The sequence below is a fragment of the Phaethon lepturus genome, unplaced genomic scaffold, assembly GCF_000687285.1.
Source record: "Phaethon lepturus isolate BGI_N335 unplaced genomic scaffold, ASM68728v1 scaffold6889, whole genome shotgun sequence".
NCBI classification, from domain to species: domain Eukaryota; kingdom Metazoa; phylum Chordata; class Aves; order Phaethontiformes; family Phaethontidae; genus Phaethon; species Phaethon lepturus.
In genome coordinates, this window is record NW_010565435.1 from 62,656 (window position 1) to 85,626 (window position 22,971).

A 22,971-nucleotide genomic window follows, 5' to 3' on the forward strand; every position below is an offset into this window, starting at 1 on the left:
CACAACGGAGATTAACCCATCTCTTCATAAAGTAGGCAGTAACATGAAAACTGTTGGCTGCAACATAAAACAAAGGGATAACGATGAGTGTAAGGGTATCTTGGGCATTCAGGTCTCAAAGTGTTGCACATCTGTGAAGACAGGATTGAGAGAAAGCAGCAGCAGTTCAAGAATACAAAAGAAAATGTAACTTTAAAGGAATATTTTTAAAAAGAAACTGCTCATACTGAAGTGTCAAGAAATTAGTATCTGAAACAGGAGAAAAATCTAAACAAATTACTAACCACCAAGTTCTGGTAGCTAACCACAGAAATAAAGTTAAATCAATTAATTGATGAGAGATGTCATCCGTTTAATAGCCTAGTGTCACGGTCACTAGTCCAACAGGCTAGAGTCCTGATCACTATGATGTTTTCATACATATTTCTACAAGAACACTACCGATGACCAGATACTTAACTGCCTTCTAGAGAAAGGCGACATGCTCGAAGTTGATAGAAAAACCACTGGCTTAAAAAAAAACCTACCACAAACCAAATTAAGAAAGGTCTTAATTATCTGCAATTTCATTGAATTAAGTTAGAAATGCATACATGTAAATTCCTCAATATCTACAAGTAGACAGAGCTAGCCTGGCTGACCCAGCAGATACCTGTAATACACAGAGAGGCTTCTTCAGTTTCTATTCCTGAGAACGACAGAAATCCTTGTGCACCAGGAGGGTAAGAAAAGAACAGAAGGGATTATATATTACAGCAAAGAGACTATTAGACTACAGCTAAAGAAATGAGTTTTTACTTTTGTTCTACTTAAATTCCCAAATGACCTTGAGTTAATCAGTTAGGACTTGATTCATAAAGGTATTTAGCAACCTAACTCCCACTGAAATTGAAAGAAGTTAGCATCTGTGACTCCTCCTCCGTAGTCTCTCTGTACACCTCACTAAAATGAACATGCAAAAGAGGGTACTTCCCCTAACTCTGATGCGTTTTGCAAGACTGAAATTATTCCTGCTTCCAAGACAGTCAGATACCCTAGGTGCAATTACCACAGAAAAATTAGAAAAATCAAGCGCTACTGCTGTTCTTATAATCTAACAATTTAAAAAGAATTAAGGCAAGCTTGCTTGTTCCAGTCTCAATCTCTACTGAGCAAATGCCAAGGCCTACCTTATTTCTAAGCGTAAGCCCCAAAATGCATGTCCTCCTCTGCACATGTCTACATAGTCTACAAGTCTCCTACTTGTACAAGATCTCCAAGCAACTCACCATCAAGTGCTGTTCAGCATCACCTCTCATTAAGAAGTATAGTTATTGATCACAATCAATCCCTTTGAAATTTATCAGTCATCTTTCTTCCTTCCCCTCAGGAAGATACCTAAAATTTGACTTCCCTTTAGAGATCAAGTCAAGATGTGACAAGTTGAACCATCCCTTAAAAATGATGAGCTCTAGAGAAAAATTTGGATGTAATCCACCAGCTTTATTAACTGTATATTTACGAGCACAATTAAGGAAAATTACTTTCAGCTATTTCCAGTTTGGCATTCACAATTCTTCAGCACTGTTAGTAAGGTTAGCCAAATCAAGGAATTTTCCCTGTATAGAAATAAGTTATTAGTGTGATAACAGCGTCTTCCACTGTAAGCTCCGTAACACTGAGAAAGTAACATTCATAAAAGTACAACTTTGCAAACAAACCTTCAACCAGAGAGTAAATATTATTAAAGGAGTCTTTCTACCTCCCTGTGACTGGAATATTCCAAATATATTTTTCTTGAGAAGATCTTAAAATGAGGAAGTATGAATCTTTTGCTTTTCACAGAGAAGAGCATGATACTTCATTCCTGAAATTCTTTTATGAATCCGTGACATGTACATCTGTTTATTTTTTTTGCTAGCCTGGTATTCTCCAAGAGGTTAAGTGTTTAATCATATTTGATTGACTAATGGCCTGAACAAAGTTTCAAACTCCTCCTAAAGGCCCTTAATTCAGCTAGTTACTGTTCTCTGGAAGAGAATACCTACCTCAAATCTAAAAAAATAAATAATTAAGAGATCAAGACACTTCTACACTATTTTTGCAGTGTCAGCTCAAGTCTAAAAAAATCTTATAAGGCCTTCACAGCAACTTGTTTTTTTCAGTTGCACCTAAGCTAACAAGCTCAGCCCAGAGGGACTAGCAATAGAAAAGAAATTTAGTTTCCATGACTATTTACTACTTGACTTGGCTGAAAAAGCCTGAGCAAGCCTGAACAGATGATTTGCTGTTACTTATTGCTAACTGTGGAAAAATTTTGAGATGCATTACATTCAAGATACTGATATTTTGAAAGCATCACACAGCTATGCTCATCAAATGTTTTTAAACCCTCTCGTATGTGACATCTGATCTAATCCACAGTCAGCTGGAGTTTGCAAGACTTCCCTAGTTTTAAAGTTGCCAGTTACTGCAGAACTATAAAAACTGTGATATCCTCTTTCTGCTTCCTTCGAGAGAAATATATTATCCAATTAACCATCCTGCTTCATGAAATCGGAAACTAAAAAATAAGCCCCACAAGAAAACCTTATCTGACAACCTCATGCCCCTTGCAGCTTTTTAAACTTTCTACACAGTTACTCAGCATGAGTCTAAGTCTGTTCTCAATTCCAGACTTGTCCACCATCAGCACTGTTTATATACTAGCATATACTAATGTTGGCTTTGGGCAAGCTGTGGATTACGCTCCAGGGAAGATGGCCAGTGTATCCTCAGCAAGGACCAACAGCTGCTGTTCACAATATCTGGAAGGCCAGACCAAGTGATATGTACCAAATGATCCAGCATTAACTCCTTTTAAGCACACCACAGAAGTTTTAACCTCGAGCTGCAAACACTGTTTTGCAGCCACTAATATAGAGAGAAATTTCACTGATCTTAGGCTCAACAAACCCACTTGGCTCAATCTTCAATTTCCTCTTCACCATGCAGTGTAGACAAAGCTCCATTTGTAGATTACCAACAAAGAAGCAGAAATAAAATTATTGTTAGTCATTTGGGGTTTTGTTTTTCTTACTTCAATACTGTGCACCTAAATCACCAGATCCAGGTTACAAAAACAAACAAGAAAAAAAAAAAAAAAAAAGAAAAACCAAACAAAAAAAACCTCCACCCCAAACCCTGAAACTCAAAATGTGACAGAATAAAAGTATTTCTAGAAAAAACACAGTCTAGTTTCAGCTGAAATACACACCAGTGAGTGCTGTCTTTTAAGGGAAGGGTAATTTGCCCTGCTTGCTATATTTCATAGTCCCACGACACCGAGGGGAAGTATCAGACACTGACTCTTTACTGTAAGACTATCCAGCAACACTTGTTTTCCAAAGCAGTCACAGCCAAGCTGCCTTGCACTTCCAGAAGGCTGCCAAGAAGAGGCTGTGGTACAGCGTGGAGCAGTGGGAAGCCCTCTCCCACGGCTATTACGGTCCATTCATCTGGGAGCCTGGGAAAATGCCTCTGAGCTGCTGAGTTATCTGGAGCAGCCTGGCAGGTGTTCACTTCCCAGTGCAATCTGGCACCTGCATGGCTCTAACTAAATTCAGTCAAGTCTTCTCCAAAGCCACAGAACATGCTTAAGAAGGCCAGTTGCCCCCCAAACATTTCCGTATCTGACGGGCACCTACTTCTCATCGCACAGTATTTTTATATCACCTTTAAAAAAAACCCACCTATTTTTCCTCCCAGCCTAGACATTTCACACTTCTGACAGGTTGTTCAGGATTAGGACTGCCTCTATGTTTGGAAAGTAACAACAAAGTAAACCATTGCAACACACAGATACTAAAAAAATAAGAGGATGAATTTCTTATGTTACAATGTGAAAATAAATACATAGGTGCATTAGACTTTCTGACATACTATATTGTACATTTAAAAATCTACATTTTGCTTATGCTAGATTAATTATTCCACACAGATTAAGCTATACTAGTAATAATGTTTACAGTATATAGAGCTTTTCATCTTCAAAGTGCTCTACAGACATATTATTACACTGCTTTTTAGCAGTCATATTTCTTCACTTAAAATTATTCACCACCAAATCCAAATTCCTGATCGGTTGTAAACAAAAAGGCAACCTTTTATTCTAAACCTACTGTTAACCATGCAGTTTTCCTTCCCCAAAACAAATGTACATGTTCATAGTGTGTGCTCCAGAGTAGGTCGCCATTTCTAATTTAGAAGTGATTCAAAATCAAACGTTGGCATGTAAGTTTAAGTCAAAGTCTAGGACAGACCAGGGACAGCAGATGCAAGTCAGCAGATACAAAAAGCTAGATTTCCTGCCCCTTTTCTGGTGTTCAGAATAGGTACAGAGTTTCTGTAATATCTCAGACACATACACCACCACCCCTCCAAACCAACCAACTTCAGTTAATGACAACAAGCATCTTCACCTAGTGCAAATTTTTACACACCAAATAGTGGGTTTCAGAACAACTTAGCTCAGGATGACATCCATTTCTTCCATCCATTCTGTCTTCAGCTCAAAGAATTTTTAAACTATTTTTTAAAATTGTAATTATTTCAAAGGATATCACAAGCAAGTATACAGGAAAATACGTAATGATCAACATAAAATAAAGCCCATAAACTTAAAAAAAAAGTTTAATATCTAAGAAGAAACATTCAGGCCATTGAATTTATATACATGAAGTATGGACTTAGAAAAAAAAAAAAAAGACTTGGGTGCTGTACTGAGTGAGTAAGTCTTGCTGCAGGGTCTGATCTTGCAAACTCTTATACCTGCAAATAAATTCAGTGATGTAATTTGCCTCTATCTTTTTCCAGGGTGCCTTACAGTCAGCTTAAACCAAGTATAGACAAAAACAGATTACTGATTTTTTTTCTCCTTACTCTTTCACAATTTTATAAGTATTAGTGCTATTCTTCTATCTGCTAAATCTTCTGAACACAGGCCAGCTGCCAACACAAACAGGTGAGAGATCTATCCCATCAAGGATGTAGGGACAAGACTTAGTTCCTATCAGGGAGCAAGGTCCCTGACTAGAAGAAAGACATTAACCTTTAAATGAGCCTGATCAAGATAGGATGAGATATGCCTAGTATAACCCTCTCTGCTATCAAAACATTGATAGCTGGACATGGCACACTGTCTAAAACCTTCAGAATGAGAGCCATTAACAGTGAAACTGGACTCAGCAATTTTATGAAATCCAACAGCAGGGTTGTAGGACTCTCTTCTAGCAGGAGAGGTGCAGAATTCACTCTGCAATCAGAACGATAGTGACCAAATTGGATCCAGGAGAAGGCGTTTCTTAGCCTGCTTGTCTTGGGTATTCTGGAGGAAAGAACTGAGAAGACAAGCATGTATGAGACCATCTGGCTGCAAGATGAGAAATACACCTGATGAAGGTCCTGAGAACATGCCAGGTCTGAAGGAGAAAGACCATCTTCCCCTCATTAATACTTGAGATGGAGAGGCAGGCTGATCCAGTCCTGGAAAACAGCTCTTAAGATACAGTCTCTCAAAACCCATCCATAATGTATAAGCAATAATAGCTAGCACCACCTGCTAATGCGTTCAAGTAGATAAACGTAGAGCAGTATATTTGATGGTCAGTGTACCATTACCACAGACAATTCTAATAGGAGACAAGATTTGATTTCACCCGTTTGTTGATCTCAGATTCAATGACCATATTATTAATTGCATGTGGTGGGCTTTAACATATGAACAGAATGCTATTTATGAATCCTCACTGACTTGAGCATATAAACTGTATTCCAGAGGAAGCCACGTGCCTGGACTCCTTTAGCCACTGGAATGAGCCTGACAGCTGAGAGGAAGGCTGAGAAAGGCATCCATCTCTACCAGCCAAAAGGCAGAGAGAACTGGAAAACAAACTCTGTGGTTAACACTGTCTGACCAGTCAGCAAGCAGCAGCAGCAGAATCTAAAGTCTCTTCAAAGTGGTTATATGACCATGAAGGAGTGGCTTAGTTAAAAACTGTCTGATGCCACATTTGCACATCAAGCTGAGTATCTCCTCCAAACTGGCCAGACACAGCTGTATTCAAATGGAGCAATGTCACTCACTCACATCACTGAATTCCTTGCAGTAATAAAAGGTAGATTCTAGCTAAAATGAAACACAGACACTGTGGTGGTGACAAGTTTGACTTCCAGGGCACTAGGGAAGCACAGGCCTCTTTCAGGCTGAAAGCCTGTCTCTGTGTTTTTTAACTTGAGAGTATCCATGAGCTTCCTGAAATGTTTTGATGCCATGAAATACTTGAAAAGGAGGATTTTGTACTTTAAATGTCAAGAATCTCTACAAAGCAAGGTCTCTTCTAGCACAGAAACTCAACCAAAAATTCTGAAAGGCTCATTTCCACGTAACAGACAGAACTTACAGTTCATTAGAACAACACTGTCACAGGTGACAATACTACAATGCTGAAAGACTTTCAAATAAAGTCAATCAAATCCTTCACACATTTCCAGGCTCTATGTTTTTCCCCCTGGTAATAGGAAATAACTTCTGCAAAACTTCTTCCCCGAGAGAAAAGGGTTTTAACCCTACAGCTCCCACAGCTGACAAGACTTTCATTTTCTACCAATAACAAGGTCTCTAGGCAAAGGTCACTAAAAATGTCAGGAATATATTGTATCACATGACTACAAAACTTGTGGGTTTGGTGAAAAAAGCCTGACAGTCTGCCACTGGAGACATGATGGCAGACAATGAGAGGGAAAGAAAAGCTAGTAGCAGGTATCTTCAGCACAACTTTAAAAAGATGGCATGAATGTGAAAAGCTAGTTTCTTCAAAGCCTATCCTGATGTATAGCAGTAATTAATGTTCTTGTCTGTCTTCTTCGAGGAGTCCTGTTAGGATAGCCCAGTGGAGCTAAGCAGTAGATGTTGATGGTCATGACTCCTCTTTTCTTCTACCCTATCATCTAGGGAGAACTTCAAAAGAAAGTGAGTTCTAAAAGACACGTGTGGACTTGAACCAACAAGCGCTTCACGTTGTTGTCCGAACAGAGCAAGTTGTGCCAGAGGTTCCTGGGTTTTTGTTTTTTTCACGCAACAGACTTAGGTTTATAACAACTCAGAATATAAGGAAATTCTGGAGCATCGCAAATAGGTGGAAGGTCACTACAATGGAGCCTTCTGTATTTTCTCTTTTTAGATGCTGACAAATAGACTGTAATTAAGTCAGCTGCTGAAAGGCTCTATTTCCAAATAAGTCTCAATCTCCTTCTGCTCTCACGCAAAGTGGATACCGCCAAAGAGACCAAGAACAACCCGCGATTGTGATCTTCTGCTCAGTGCCACTCAGCTCTAGCAGTGAAACAGGTGCTGGCTGTGGTGCAAAGAGCTGGAAACTGACTGCAAAATGGTTTGTAAACAACTGCTCACTTCAGTTTACTCAAGAATACAGTGTTATAAGGGACCACCTGAATTAAGCAGCTCAGCATCTTGCAGTTTCTGGCATCAGTGTAACAGATAATAAGTACAAAAAAAGTACACAAAACATCGCCTTTCTCCATATTAAATACCAAATCTAAGGTCTTTTATACAAAAGACCAAAAACCGTGAACCTGTCCTGTGCCATGGGAGGAAAACAGAAAAGGGACAGGCATTGCCCATATCCTGTGATCCACATGTGTGGCACAAAAAAACCCAACCTAAATATCTTTATTAAAAGAATAAGAGAAAAATACTCTGTAAACAAATACAAGACTGTCACCTTTATCTTCTCGAAAGCAAGCTTTGTAATTTAAACAACTTTGTTTTCCGTGATTTTTATAACGAGTATTTCACAGGTAGAATGCTTCTCTCTGAATAAATGTAATTTGCTCTGCATTAGGATATCTCTTATCTGTTTGAAGTTGATGGAATATATCAAGTCCTGTTTATGCCCACAATGCATATTCAAGATTGCACTGGACTTTTTTTCCTCCTCTTTTCAATTAAAAGTCTTTATTATTTGCTGCACTACTAAATGTTTATTTACTTCTATATGTTTTTAATACATTAAAGCCCAGGCCCTGCAAAGCTTATATTTTGTTTTGTTTATGGTCTTGTCACTTGTGCCTTTGTAGTCAATAGAAATACTCAGTGTGTAATAAATACAACATACCTAGTACCTTCAATGGTGAATCAAATGCACATAACTGCTCTCACTGAACTACTTATGCAAAGATAGTACGCATAACTTTTTTTCAGGAATTGGCCCTCCATCTCTATCTGGTCAGTTTTCTGTAAAGCCTTATAAAAATCTTCCAAATATACATAAATGTTTGCAATTTTAAAAGCTGTATTTTCTCTCTACCTTTATCATATGACAATGAAACTTAGGAACAAAAGAACAAAGGAAAGTATTATTGTGTAATATGGTAACATGGAGAGTTTAAAAGAAATTCCTATTCATATTTAACCATGAAATTACACCCGCAATTACTTCCAGTTATAATGAAAATAGAAAGGACTTCAGTGTTCAACACACAGCTATAATGATTTTTTTTTTTTTTTAATGTAATGACAATTTTTGTTTTTCTTGGACTGCTGGTGATAGTTCGTGGACTTTTATATTGAGACCTTTAGGGAATGCAAGGGTTAAAGATGTGTAAAACAGATTTTCTCACAGTTTAGAAAGAGCAAAACAACACATTTAGGAAACCAGGCAGCTAAAAGGTCAAAACGTTACACTTCCAGGTCAAACTTCTGGTTGCAATTAAGTAAATTCCTCTAAACATTTCTAGGGAAATCATATTTCTTTTAGGTTTTATTTCAAATCCCTATTCTTTCTTGCTTACATTGTAACCAAAACAATATTGCTCTCTTTAGAAACATTTAATAGAGAGTACTTACTTTCCTTTTTTTTTTTAAAGGAACCTGAAAGTTCATCTCAAAATAAAAATCAAATCCTCATGTTTTTCCATCTCATTTAATATATAGTTGAATGTAAGATGTAAAAAGAAGCTATCAAACATGGTTAATTTTTTAAAATTAGTCTTTCTTTTCCCATTAGAAATCATATTTCCCTTTTCATCCACTTGATTTGTATTTTCATAGTAGGGTTTGGTTCGTGTTTTCTGGGTTTTTTTACTAAATCAAGCTATTTTCCTCCTACCATACAGTTACCCGAAAACCCAAGACACTGACGATGGTCAGGATGTAAACATACCAACAATCCCATAACTCCTATCACTGCCCAACGAGACTACTCCGGTCTAAGATCGTAGAATCTCTGCCCCAGTAACACACATAGATTTTCAGAGTTTTTTTCAGAAGTCCCAAACACACAGCCACTACGGCTGCACACAGACACAGCATTCTCTGCACGTAGGTAACAAGCACAACAGAAATGCAGTATATGCGGTTTCTGTAACACACAAGAGGTAGACCTGGTATTCATCTAAACAACGCAGCCCACTATGTATGTTAGCAAGTGATACGTGCAATCACATGTACCCAAAGTTAAATCCTAAAGGTGTATTCATTCTACACTAAAATTTTAGACAAACACAAAAGATATGACCAGATTCAGACATCATTTACAAACGCTTTACTTTAGCAGAACACACGTATTACACTAGAAGAGGATGACTCCTGTACTTTATCTGTAGCATATTCCAAGCAGCACAGTCCTCGAGCTACCCCACACACATATTTGTAAAAGTCAGACAGCTAAGGAAAGTCAGGTCTATCATACTGACCAAATAATTTCTTCTCTGGTACGTCACACATTTCAACACATGGGATTTAAGCATCCATTAAATGCAGACCACAGAATCTATAAAATGCTTCTAGTAGAAATACTATTTGCCATGTTCACAAAGGATGAGAGAAGATAATTTAAAGTCAAACCTATTCTTCTGAAGATTTCAACAGAAACAGTGAGCACAAAAAACCAAAAACAAAATAAAACAAAACAAAAAAAAAACACCCCACACCAAAACCAAAAACCCAAAGCTATCTGCTGCTTGTTCCAACTGTTGCCTACTGCTTAAACGGGTCCAAAGAACCTGTACGCCAGTATCCTATCCTCTGTATCCCTGCTTGTAAGTTACTAGAGAAGGCTTAAAAAGAAAACTATACAGAGCACACAAGAAAGAGTACCTTCAAGAAGAACAGATGTTGGAAAAAAGAATCAGGCAGTCAAATAAGAAACAGTAAGTGCTTAGGGACACATTTTCAAAATCACTCCATGTGGATTCCAAAAATGCTCAATTCCCACTTGGGACAAACAGATGGTAAGGGCTCTTTCAAAAGGTTCATCTATGTTCTCTGGCCTAGATGAGAGTCATTTTGATATTCTCAAGAAAATATCAAATCAGAAATTAAAGGTGGGGTTCATCTTGCCTAACCTGCAACATCTGCATCAAACCAGTATTCTAAATTTCATTTTTAACTGATAGAGATTAATTGCCTATTAACTCTTAGCCAGCTTTGATAAACTGAAAGAGGAAACATAATTCCACTTTTTGCCTAACTATATAATGAAAACTCCAAAGATAAACTTTAAATTTGCATAAACATGTGTCTTTGCATAAACTGAAGTACTAACAGCAAAATTACTATGCAGATCTAGTTGGATGCTCTACAAAGACCTTTATAGCTTATACAGGTATACAAGAGTAGCTGTCAACATTTGTGCATGCAAACGCACTTTTTGCACACACACATACTTAAGAGTAATTTTCATAAATTATTTTCTTTTCATAAAAAATATATGGAAACAAGAGACAAACAAAAGATGGAAACAAGATGGAAGCAAGAGAAAGAAACAGAATGAATTAAAGCAGATATGAACACTTTACATTAGAAGTCAAGGCTGTTAAAACCAACACCAAATTCTTTTCACAAAAATACATCAAATAAAACAACTCCCCTGTTGTTTTGAATAAATTATATTTCTTTTCAATACAATACTAACTATATAAAACACTGTATTAAGGGTATCTTTAAAATACACTATTTCATTTCCTATCCAAGACCATAAATAACTTCAGATGGGAGCTGCAACTAGGGAAGAAGTAAAATAAGGAGAGTACATTCAACCCACCTGGTGCTGCAGCTGCACATGTCCCATGAAAGACAGAGATAGCAATTGCTAAAGTCTCTGCAAATATCGGTGTAATAACAGGAAGACAAAGGTGGATCCTTCAATCTAGAAAGTGCAGAACTTTCTCTGACAATCTTTGAAACACACCAACTCTCTCTGACACATTAATGAGTTTGCAGTTTATAGCGCAGGCTTTTTCCAGAAAAGTACAATGATAAGAAAGGCCACACTGGGTAAGATTAAAGGTCGATATAGCTAAGTGAACTGCATGTGAAAGTCGCTATAAATGGCTACAAGGGAAGACTAAATACAAGAGCAAAGTGCATGTGGCTATTTCCCCAATACTACCGCAGACTCCAAGCTCTCTCAGCTCAGGCCGTTATTGAACCAAAGGAGATTTCTGTGAATTCTGTACCCTCCCCTGATTACTCTCCCATATTCTTGTCCAGTTCTGCGGACTCCGTGTAAGCTTTTATCATACCAATTATCCTTTGGCAAAGAGTACCACAGTTCTGCTCACTACCATGGCGATTCAAATACCTCCATTTGATGCCCTCTGGTTCTCAAATTGGAAGAGAAAAAGAGAAGAAATTATTTTGTAGATCTGTCTTGCATTCTCCCTAATTCATGTATTTTCCAGGCTGAAGACTCCTAGCATAATTAATTGTTCCCTGTATTTCAGGTGTTCCCTGTATTGCATTTCCTCATCTTGGACCATCTTTATTGCCCTTCTGGGAGTTTCTCCCAATTCTATTATATCATAATCTAAGGTAAGGAAAAAAAAAAAAAATCACTAAAAAGAAAATACCCAAACAGTGCGTAAGTATGGGGTTTTTTGTTCTTGTCAAATATTTTCTACCCTGAGAAAAGAACAAAAAAAAAATTTCAGAAGCTATCAAATAAATATAAAATAAATATATAACTAAATTATCTGGTATAAAAATATCAGAACATATAACCTTGATTTTCTAGAAGAAAAATGTTTTGGTGAAAAAAAGATGCCTTTATTCCCTATTAGCTGGCTGTAAAAAAAAGGAACAAAGTAATCTAAAGCCGATACAGGAAATACTAAGTACAAGATGCTAATCAAAACATTTTTCATAAGTTATTGCATAAGTTACTGCATACCTCAGGGAGCTATGAGGCTCTGTTGTCACAGACAGATGAATGTAAGTTTAAAGTTCACAAAGAACTGCAGGACTTGGCCACAAATCATAAAGGAGTCCATTGTAAAGAAGCTGCAATGTAATTCTTTTGAGACACAGAAATTACAATGTGCAACTGCAAACATCAAAGTTAATTTAAAAGACTTCTGTGCTTCTCAGTCCCCTGTGGTAGCTTATCTGCCATAGCTTACTTTCCCTCCAGTTGTGGCTATCAAATTTTTGTGGAGTTGCTCTTTAAGCAAGGTAGGTGAAATTATTCTAGTTAAAACCAAACAAAACACAGTTTCACAGCAGAAAAGTAAGAGTTAAGAGCTGCAACGGTGGGAAGAAATCAGTTTTGCTGCGACAGGATTGTAAGATGGAACATATGCTACAAACATCTTACATATTTCATGTTCTACAGTAATAGTGAACACTCCTAAAGAAAACGAGGGCAGTCTGAAAAGGATGTTTTCCTTAAAAACATTATAATGTTCAAATTGAAACGCAAGGCCAAAACAGTTCGGAATATTTACTATCGTGATTTATTGTGTATTTTTTGTGTGCTTACAGGAGCCAAAGTGTTTCATAAGCAACAGAACAGAAATGTATTTTCTTATGAAACTGCATCTTATGCATTTTTTTATATTAAATAAGACATGAACTTTGACTCCAGATCTTTGTAAGGCTGAACTATTCATAATAGCACTTGTACTTCTTTCAGTTTCTCATTTTAGTAAGCTTATCAGAAGTTAATGTCTGAAAATTTAATGTCTGAGACTTCTACCTGTTAATAAAGTTCAATCACGTTTGCAAAAAGCAGCTGGGGGAAAAGATAGATAACAGACAGACACACACAGAGAAAACATGATCACTAAGTCCCATTCCCTTAGAAAACTAGGTTAAAAACATTTTTTAAAATATACACAATCCCAAAGAATGCAGATAAAATCAAGCTGGGAGCTCATTGTGCCATGTGACAGCATGCTCTCTAATTATTTTCACTGTAGAAGAGACTGTAAAAAGATCTGAAATCAGAGCAAAAATGTTCCACCTTCAAGCCAAGAAAAACAACAAGGATGCTAGGGAAGGAATGAGAAGAGATCTGAAAATTACATGTAGGATAAACATAGTTAACTTGTGTCCCCCCCCTTCCCTCAAGAGGGGGGAAGAAGGTCAATTTACAAGATACCTTCTTCCTTCCTTCCATTTCTACCAGCCATATTTTCTTTCCACATCCTCCTTTTTGTTTCCTCTGTGCCCATGTAAACTTTGCCTTCTTCCTTCATTTTCCACAGTCCTCCCTTTGTCATTCTCTTGTATTTAACATCTACACTCAGTCCTCCTTATAGCCTCTTGTTACTTAATTCTTATTGCTCTTAACCAAAAACAGCCGCCTTCTATGGAACACGAGAAAACAGGCTCTGCTTTTACCTTATTTAAGTCTACAGTGGGTGAGCATTATGACACAGTAAGATGCTTAACATCACTAAAAACAAGTATGTGATACTCAGTAGTGCAAGTGGTGCAAAGTGAAAACGTATGGCGCATATATAGAAAAACGTAAGTTCTAACTGTAAAGATCTGTAAAGTGAAGTAATGGGTTGGGATTTTTTTAATGAACAAGAGAAATTCATTAACACATGGGTTTTGTTATTGGATGGCTTATATTCTTTAACCATACCTGATCAATGCCCTTCTTGCATGATTTTGGCCATGAAAATTGGATGCAGGCAGAATTAAACCTTTGAAAATCCACCCTATTTTAATTTTCTCTTAAAAAAAGAAAACAACCCAAAATCAAACATGTTTGGACATTAATTAAACACAGGAAACAGAGTTTATACCAAAGCCTATATCGAAAGACTAAATTAAAGCTTACTTTGGCAAATTGTTCATACTGGTCATTTGGGAGGGGTGGGGAAATTGTTCAGACAGAAGGAAGAATAGGAAGAACTTGCTTGTCTTGGCTACTTTCTCTCATTTTTCCATTCTTTCTTTCTTTCTACTCCTGTGTGTAACACCCACAGATTTCCTAACGAGATGGTATGCGACCCACCACACACTGCTGTGTGGGTGTAACTTAAATGAAAAAGAAGTGTATATTAACAAGTAACATGCATGGATATTTATATTATGTGCCACAAAACTGAAAGGTGGTATTAAATAATCTTAATATAACATTAATATTAAAAAGAAATTGTGATAGGTGAAATCTTGCTGTTCAAAATAGGCATGGTAGCCAGTTTAACAGCAGCCTTCTCTGCTCAACAGAGCAGACCTAAAGAGCAGGATGAGATCAAAGGAAGGTAGCTTGGCTTCTATTGCTGATGAAAATCCTAATACAACATGTATTGATATTAGAGGTAGCCTAAAAATCTTACTAATACTGGTCTAATAATTCTGAGTCTAATAAATTTTGAATACATCCTGCAATGTGGAGAGCAAACTAATTAAAATTGACCTGAAAAGATGTGAGTTCAAATGGGGTGGAATCCTGGCCTGTGATATTTGTAGTAGTAAATAACCAGCTAATAAGCATCTTGATGTTTCTTCTATAGATACACTCTTACTTCCAATAGCGGGGGTTTTACAGCAGTGAAACTCTAGACACAGACTTGCGTAACTTCGAGCAAAAGAAACCACATTCAGTTTGAAGAGCTCAAAACCTTTTAATAACCTCCAAATGCAACAATAGCTGCAAGCTTAAACATTTCACCAGCAGCACCTACAGTATGTGTATGTAGTTAGCCACATACCGAGCTTGCGCATTTCTTTGTATACTACAAAACACTAAGCCAAACACAGGCCAGCTATCTTGCACTCCATCTGTTTGTGAAAAAACACAAAACCATATCTTTGTACTCTACAAACAGAACCTGTGATCCTAGAGGGGAAGGCAAAATACAAAAGGGTTTGGAGCCACACTTCAGGGATGATTACTGCTGAAGGCTATTAGACTTGTGGCTCGCCTGAAAGGGTCAGTCCCTTAGAGGTAGGTCCCAGTTACTCCGGTGAACACCCACCTATTCTGTTATTTACTTCTCAGGTAAGAACAGACTTGAATGTAACTTGAATAAACTTGATTCTTGGACTTGAACAAAGCACTCCTTTCTTACAAATTACAGCCCTCAGCAAAGCAGGCGGAAAGAAGAGGAAAGAGATAGACCTGGAAATTAAGTTGAACATGACTGTTCGTTATCACAGACTTTATTTCTTTAGTGTTAATTAATGACAGTGAGATTAACTGCAGACAACTGATGGAACAGTAATTCTGCCTCATCCAAAGTAAATATTCTTTAATCTAAAACTGTCACAGATATTACTGATGACCTCCTCAAATGCATATGCCCAAGTTTTTCATTTTCAGGAAATAAGGGGAAGAGTCAAGCAGAAGATCAGTTCACAACCCTGGGACAGAATGCCAGTATTTTTACTGAAAAGTTCATGATATAACAGAAAATATAAGACCCTTAAATCTCACCAACACCCTCAAATTAGTGTTGCCTCTGTCTGCATATATAAAAACAATTATCAGGTCTGGCAGTTTTATCCTACAAATCATTGGTTTTGAAAACCTGCTTTTTACTGAGGCAGGAAACTTTTAAAAATAAATAACAAAAAATATCACTTGGTAAAAGAAAACACAGAGAAACCTCAACAAATCTCAGAAATTCTGATCCCACCTTCTGTAACATCCCTCTGCTTTCATTGTAAGAAAATGCTATTTGTTCACTCAAAACCAGAAAAGTACAGGGATCTGAAAGTTCATGTGCTTTACAAACATTAATAATATTTTAAAAGGATAAAATGTGGTTACAACTCACAAGGAAAAAAGGATTTGAAAATCCTTTAGTGTCCTGAAGCACTTTTTACTCATGCAGTATTGTGTTCTTGTGGGTGGAAAAAAACGTTCCTGTCGTGCCATAACAATCTGGCTCCCATACATGCTTAAAATTTTGCAATAAGAAGCCAACCATACAGTATTTAACCTCTTTTCTTTTCTAAAAACACCCATTAATATTGATAATAGTGTTTAAAGCTGCAACCATCAACTGGAATTCTATAGGAATATACCTTTTCAGTAACTGAAAACGTTTTGAGAGGCAAAGAATTTGTTCCGAATTGGAACTGTTAATATAATATACATGGAATTAAAAAATTTGTATCAGTATACTGACTGTATATTGTAAGTATGCAATTTTTTTCATTGCAGAATTCATATTTCAGTAGAGATCCATTTCAATATATTTAAGGAAATGTGAGAAACCATAGCCAACACAGGGCTTTACTACTGAAGCCTTTATTTTCTGTGACAGAAAGTTTATAACATGCTCCAGGCTGGTAATAAAAAAAAAAGTCACTATTTCCTAAGAGGTATTTAAAAATAAATTACTTGTGTGATATAACACCAACAGATAAGTCTATCAGCTGTAAAACCCACCACGGTGACCAGAACAGCTAGTGAAAGAACTTGAAACAAAAACTGGCAAGCCGTTTAGCCCCAAAGCTGATCTAACAGTAAAGCACAAGCTATAGCGCTTTAATATACTCTTTAGTTTAAAACATGCATGTATTGAAATTGCACTTATTAGGCTCACCACCCTCTCACAGACACAAAAAATAATTAAAAAAAAGTTCCACTTGGGCAAATTCTCTTACTACTGTTCTCTTCTGCGCAATATTTTCTCCCAAGGTCATTGACACTACTGCCAAACCTGCAGTAACACGGGTGAAATGACAAATGTTGTTTATCACATGATAGCAACTTTTTAAGAATGAACAGATTATCAGAAGAGGGAGAAGTAAATATATTATTTCTAAATTAAAAACTTCTAAGCTAAATGTTCAAGTGGAAAGGAGACTTAACAAACCAGCAAGATATCCATTAATGTTGGAGGACCCAGGATTACACCATTGATTTTTTTTAATTCTAGTGATAGGCTCTCATACTAATAGTACAAGTGTTATGTTCATTTTTCAATGACACAGAAAATTAAAACTCACTTTGCTTTTTTCACTAACATAGCTGAAGTAATTCAGACCCAAACACCGGCTATTTCAGGCCTACTAGCTTTCCCGATGGCAAATTTCTCATGGAAAAAATAAAGAACAGCAGTTACCACCATAATTTGTTGTAAAATAAAGTAAGATAAAGTAAGTAATTTATTTTACCCGTAAGAAACAAAGGACCGGATGCTGCATGTTCCATTGATTTCCATTGACCACGTTGTTTAGGCACTTCCAAGTAGTGTTTGACCCTGGAAGCAACAACTTCTTCTAGCAGCATGCAGACCTCCTGAAAGAGTAATCATCGGCCTACTTAGATCTAAATTTACATACATTCCCACAGACACACAACAGAAATCAATACAAAAATCTCTCCCTTTCACAGAGAAAGTGAAAATGTTATCTGCCGATAAGTACTAATGTATTACATCGAGGCGAGAAGCACATAATTCAGGAAATTAATAGGAACAAGGCGGCAGGGGTTGGATCAAACAATTTTGCTACGAAACAAGAGAGGAAGTATATTTTTAAATTCTCACTTGGCAGATGAAATACATTATATGACAATACTAATAATTTCTGAACAGCAAATTAGTTTCATTTGTATGCAAAGCAGGAAAAAATACATGTTAAAAATGTATCACAACATTAGCTATTTAAGCAGAATATTATAAAAAAATCCTCCCAGGAACTGTCAACACACTATTTCTCTGCAAGAATTCTTATGACCCACAACAGGTATTTTGGTTCAATTCAGTGTAAGGCGGGGGGGGGGGGGGGGGCGGGGGGAGACGCCAGCACGGGCGGGCAGGGAGAAGACTCAGAGCTAATTAGGTCACAGCAACCTAATTTCTCTAATTCATTTTGATTTTTCTGCTCCTAAACATCACCATTCATATATTTCTAACTTTCTTCAACAAGCCACAATAAAAACCACATACAACTCAAGAAGAACAAACCCTTCAGCCAGAACAGCCATAGGGGAGGAAAAAAAAAAAAAAAAGGAATAAAAGCAAAAAATTAATCTCTTTAATACCAGAATAAATTTTCAGATTAATACATACACATATCTTTGAGACTTTTCCCTCAATATTCTCATTTTTCATTGTGCATAACTATGCGCTCACTGAAACAATACTTTGTGGCGCACAAAAATATCATTTTACCTTTTTACAGTGTTTGAAAAATAGATAAAATTATATTACTACCATCTAAACTAAAATACCTTGGATTGATATTTACTTTTGATTAGTCTAGAAAGTATGCAGAGCAACAAATTTTTAAAGTATTGCTCTAAATGAAAGCAATGCACATATATTGGTCAACCACAAACAGTATTTTCTCCTTACAGTAAGAAATACATTTTCCTTTCTGCTTGAAGAGTACAATTATAAAATACTTTATCTACTTATTCTTCTGTTTAACTCATTAAAGTGATCTCATTACACATTCCTTCACAGGTCTATGCATTCAGGTTAGAATGAAAAGGTCTAGAAAGCAGTGGAAACATAGTGTGCATTTGGTTCCTTCTGCAACAATAAAGATTAGCATAGACTTCCTTATTTTACAGGGAAAATACTGTAGTTGTTATGCTTATGGAAACATTATTTAAGTGGTTCTCCACAAAGAACTATATAGACCTACATTTAACAAAGCATAACCAAGAGCAGGCTTCAAGACAATCGTCTCTACGTACTTTCCACCACTAAAAAGAACTTGTAACCAAGACCTTGTATATGTGTATGGAGAGATCATAACAATGACCTGAATAAAAATCAGTTAAAAAAAATGTTTCTCGAAGCACAAAGATAAAACTTGGACTTCATTATGCCAGGGGAAGAGATAGGACAGGAAGGGCAGGGCAATTTGAAGGGTGGAGAGAAAAACTCCCAAATGCCTGAATTTGCATCTCACAGCAATCCCAAGATGATTCTATGTACAACGCATGTGACAGCAGCACACAAAGCGCAGTCTTTACAATGCCCAGCTAGACAATATGCACTGTATTTTCCTACACCAGCCTCATGTGTATGGGCATTCATTTAGTTCCTAGCCTGCTCTACATGACCCACGCTCCAGCAGGAGCTGGCAGCTGACAGGCCAGCGCTGCTCCCTTCTCCTGCCTGGGACTGCATTGCTGGGCTCCATTTGCTTCAAACAGCAGCCACCAACTTCCACCCAGGGTAAGTGGTGGACCAGCAGAAAACGCGTTTGTCTTATGAGTGGTCTAAGAGGGATCTGCTTTTCCCACAGGCAAGCAAAGAGGCTGTACCACCATTAGTATTTGCCAGAATTTGGAAAAAACAAAAATGTAGAAAACTGCTTGTGATGGATATGTAAAAGCTCTCATAAAAAAACAGCTAGGCGTAATTTGCCTATAATGCCTTACTGACCTTTTTTTCCCCACTTTAACAAGGAGTCTGCATAGGACTTTCAGGAAGCAAACTCTGAAGCTATTGGAATCACCCCTCAGTTGTCAAAAATATGCAACCTTTGTACTTCACTCAAGATGTGCGGTCACAGAAATGTAATGAATGCTGCCCTGTCATGCCTCTTTATTAAATCAATCATGATCTAATTTCCTGAAATTCGTATCTTTTGTTTTGTCAGTCTTACAAAATACATTCTGAAAACACTTAAAAGTCAGATAACTGGGATAGTAAAACTGGTTGTAAATAGAAGGGGTAATGAGTATTCATTTAATCAGAAAAAAGTAGTCTAAAAAGATTCCACTTATTTTCTTCTTTCTCTGCTTAATAAAGCAAAAATGAAATGAACCGCATGCTGTTAAATATTCTGCTTTCACTCTCCCAGGATATTAATTTATTGTTTCTTTTCATTTTATTTAAACATATTACTTTGAGACGTACAGGGATGCTCTGCAGTGACAAGTTAATTATGTCATTATTAGGAAAGCTATCTGCTGAAAATTACCGTAACAGAGACTTGCGGGAAAGTCCACAGGCATTTGAAACATGTCCTGCATTCGTTTTCAATAGGAAACTTCTCAAGTTCCCACACAGAGTGAAATAGGGGAAGACTCCCGCCAGTAACTCATCACAAGATTGTAGCAGAAATCACACAGACTCTGACGAAAGTTACATTCATAATTTTTCTGGTCACTGATGCACTGATTTTCCAAAATTTCATCTGTTGTCAGGGTATACAAATGATAGACTTAAAAATAAAGATTGGGAGTTTCTTTTCATAAGATACAATGGTTCATGCATCATCATTATGTTTTCCTGCACTCTCTAAATGCAAGATCATTCACACTTCTTGGAAGGAGGAAAAAACAATTAATAGAAAGACATTTCACCAACAAGCTCTGCAAAAATAATACTTGTCACAATCTGGTTTCTATCACTCAGGATAATTTACAAACATTCATGAGAGATATGTTTTTAAAATTAAAAGTTAAGTCAGAAGAATCAAAACAGCATGCACACATGCATGTATGCACACATACAGAGTTTAAAACTTAAAAGGCAAATTGAAAGTGGTCATTAGTGACCCAAAAAGCACATATGGTTGACTTAGGGGTCCCACAGCAACCGTTGACAGTTAGGTATAACTAACAATATTCTTGTAACACTGGAAAATTCTGAACAGTTCAAGGCAATCCAACATTTTCCCTGCAGCCACATGCTTTTGAAGTAGAATTGATATTTGTTGTACCTCTTTCTCATGATCTGAAAACCAGCTGGTGTCTTTACTGGAGCCTTGAGGCAAAATATGAACATCCACCAAAACAGCAAAGTTCCCACACTGAAAAAAAAAACCAAAAAACCAAAGACAAAAAAAAGTTAACTGTAGCTGCTAGGAAGCACATGTCAAGCAGACAAGGAGGTAAAGAATCAGGTAAGCATATGCATCTGATTCACAGATATAGCAGTCAGAACCTAAAACTGTGGAAGATTATGAAGTATGGAATTACAAATTTACCATTGTTTGTGGGCTTAATGAGAAACAAGAGCACCAGACATATCTTGGATAGCTCACTGAAAAGTTTAAATAATAACAACAAGCACAAGTACGTGGAATTTTCTTCTATCTATATGCCACTTTTAAATCTGAGTTTAAGGAAATTTTAACATGTGTGAAGTTAGCACTTCCTTCACTAAACTCCCATCATTCTATTTGCTGAGCATTTAGTATCTTATTAGTTATCTAGTTTCCATTTTAAATTTATTAAGTCCCTAAAAACTCAGCCTCTATAGAAGTCTTTTCCTCTCTCCAAACTACCTAAAGAAAGAACAGTAAGTTTGAAGAACTTGTGGTAACTATCCAATACTCACTGACATCTGCCATTTGGCCGATACTGTACTTTGAATGGTTAAATGGTAATAAGGCTAATCTCTTAATAAACACTACATATAGCTGTTAGGATGGTACAGGCTACATCCCAAGACATGAACTATTTCTCAAATTCCTTGATAGGCTTTAATTAAGGACAGCATGACATATGAGGTTTAATTATATTCTTTTGGCAGTACCTCAGTCATTACAGTGATCATCTAATATAAGGAAGAGTGAACGGTGCAAACACATCTCCTTAGTTCCTTTGTGCACTACCTCACCCCTAGCAAGAGAATACCGCCTCTTTTCATGCACAGACGTACGCTGCATTACAAGCTAATGCTTTCCTTTTCTTCTACTGTAACGCAGCACCAAACCTCACTCAGACATTCTTTAACTAAACAACTTGCAAAGTAAAAGCCAATTTCATCATTCTGTTTTGGCTGCTTGTGCCACACTTGTGATGCAATAAACTCACTCTTTGAGAAGACCGGACATGTGTGGTCATGGCAATTGCACATCCGGAATGTCTGATGGAATAGAAACAACATCCTGATTCCAGACAAATCTCAAATGCGTACATACAATCCAGCATTAGACTGGTCTCATTTCAAGTGGACGTTGCAGTGCACACTTCCTGTCCTAAGTCTTTCTCTCCATATTTTCTCTTCACTGCCAAACATCTGCAAACCCCACGCCAGAATTCCAACTGCTAACAGAGCTAGTTCTAGAAATAGTATGACACATATTTTTACACCATAGTTGTATATCACCTACTGTCTAAGAGGTACATCTATATTTTAGGCCTATGGTATAGCAGAAGTACAGTCTTTGAGAGTACCCTTAACTGTACAGTTAGCACAAAGAACAACAACATTTACCACTGATTTTATTAATCATGACAGCGTATTTGGTAATTAGAAATCTCTGGGTTTAGAAAACACTTAGATCTGTAAATTATCTGTGAGGAGAAGTATTTAAATAACAATTTAAATATAATTAAGATATAATTCATGACCAGTATTGTATTGTAACTAGAATGCAAAAGTTTGGCAAATGAGACAGGCATTGTGAAATCATTTTGAGAAACTGAAGTTACTTATAGGTATCAGTCACTGAAACAGCAGAATGCTTTGATCTATTTTATCAAAAGGCTTCTCTTTCCTCCAGAGAACCAAGAATTACCAGATGGCTGCAACAGCAAACCTCTCCAAGCTTTAAATTGATGACAAAATATCTCTCAAAAATCTCTGGTGAATCATTAGTCAGCTCCAGCAAACTTTTGAGTTGACTACTGAACTTCAAAGTCAGCAGACACTGCATATTATAGAAAGAGAAAGCCAGTAAATTATTCATGGTTCAGCACTTATAACAATGAACAAGTATTTGATACATCAAGAAAATTCAAATTATCAAATGCTACATGTTAACTTGCA

General features: G+C 36.8%; 1 protein-coding gene across 1 annotated transcript in view; it reads right to left on the reverse strand.

The window, feature by feature from the left end:
* The window catches only part of SLX4IP (SLX4 interacting protein), a 40,061-nt gene extending 18,018 nt beyond the window's left edge, over nucleotides 1–22,043 (reverse strand). Inside the window, exons 1-4 of the mRNA XM_010295178.1 lie at nucleotides 22,014–22,043; nucleotides 20,915–21,004; nucleotides 17,402–17,525; nucleotides 1–57 (exon numbers count right to left, since the gene is read on the reverse strand). Of these exons, the coding sequence (XP_010293480.1) occupies nucleotides 1–57; nucleotides 17,402–17,525; nucleotides 20,915–21,004; nucleotides 22,014–22,043 (301 nt within the window). The remainder of the gene's footprint in view (nucleotides 58–17,401; nucleotides 17,526–20,914; nucleotides 21,005–22,013) is intronic.
* Nucleotides 22,044–22,971: the final 928 nt, after the last annotated feature.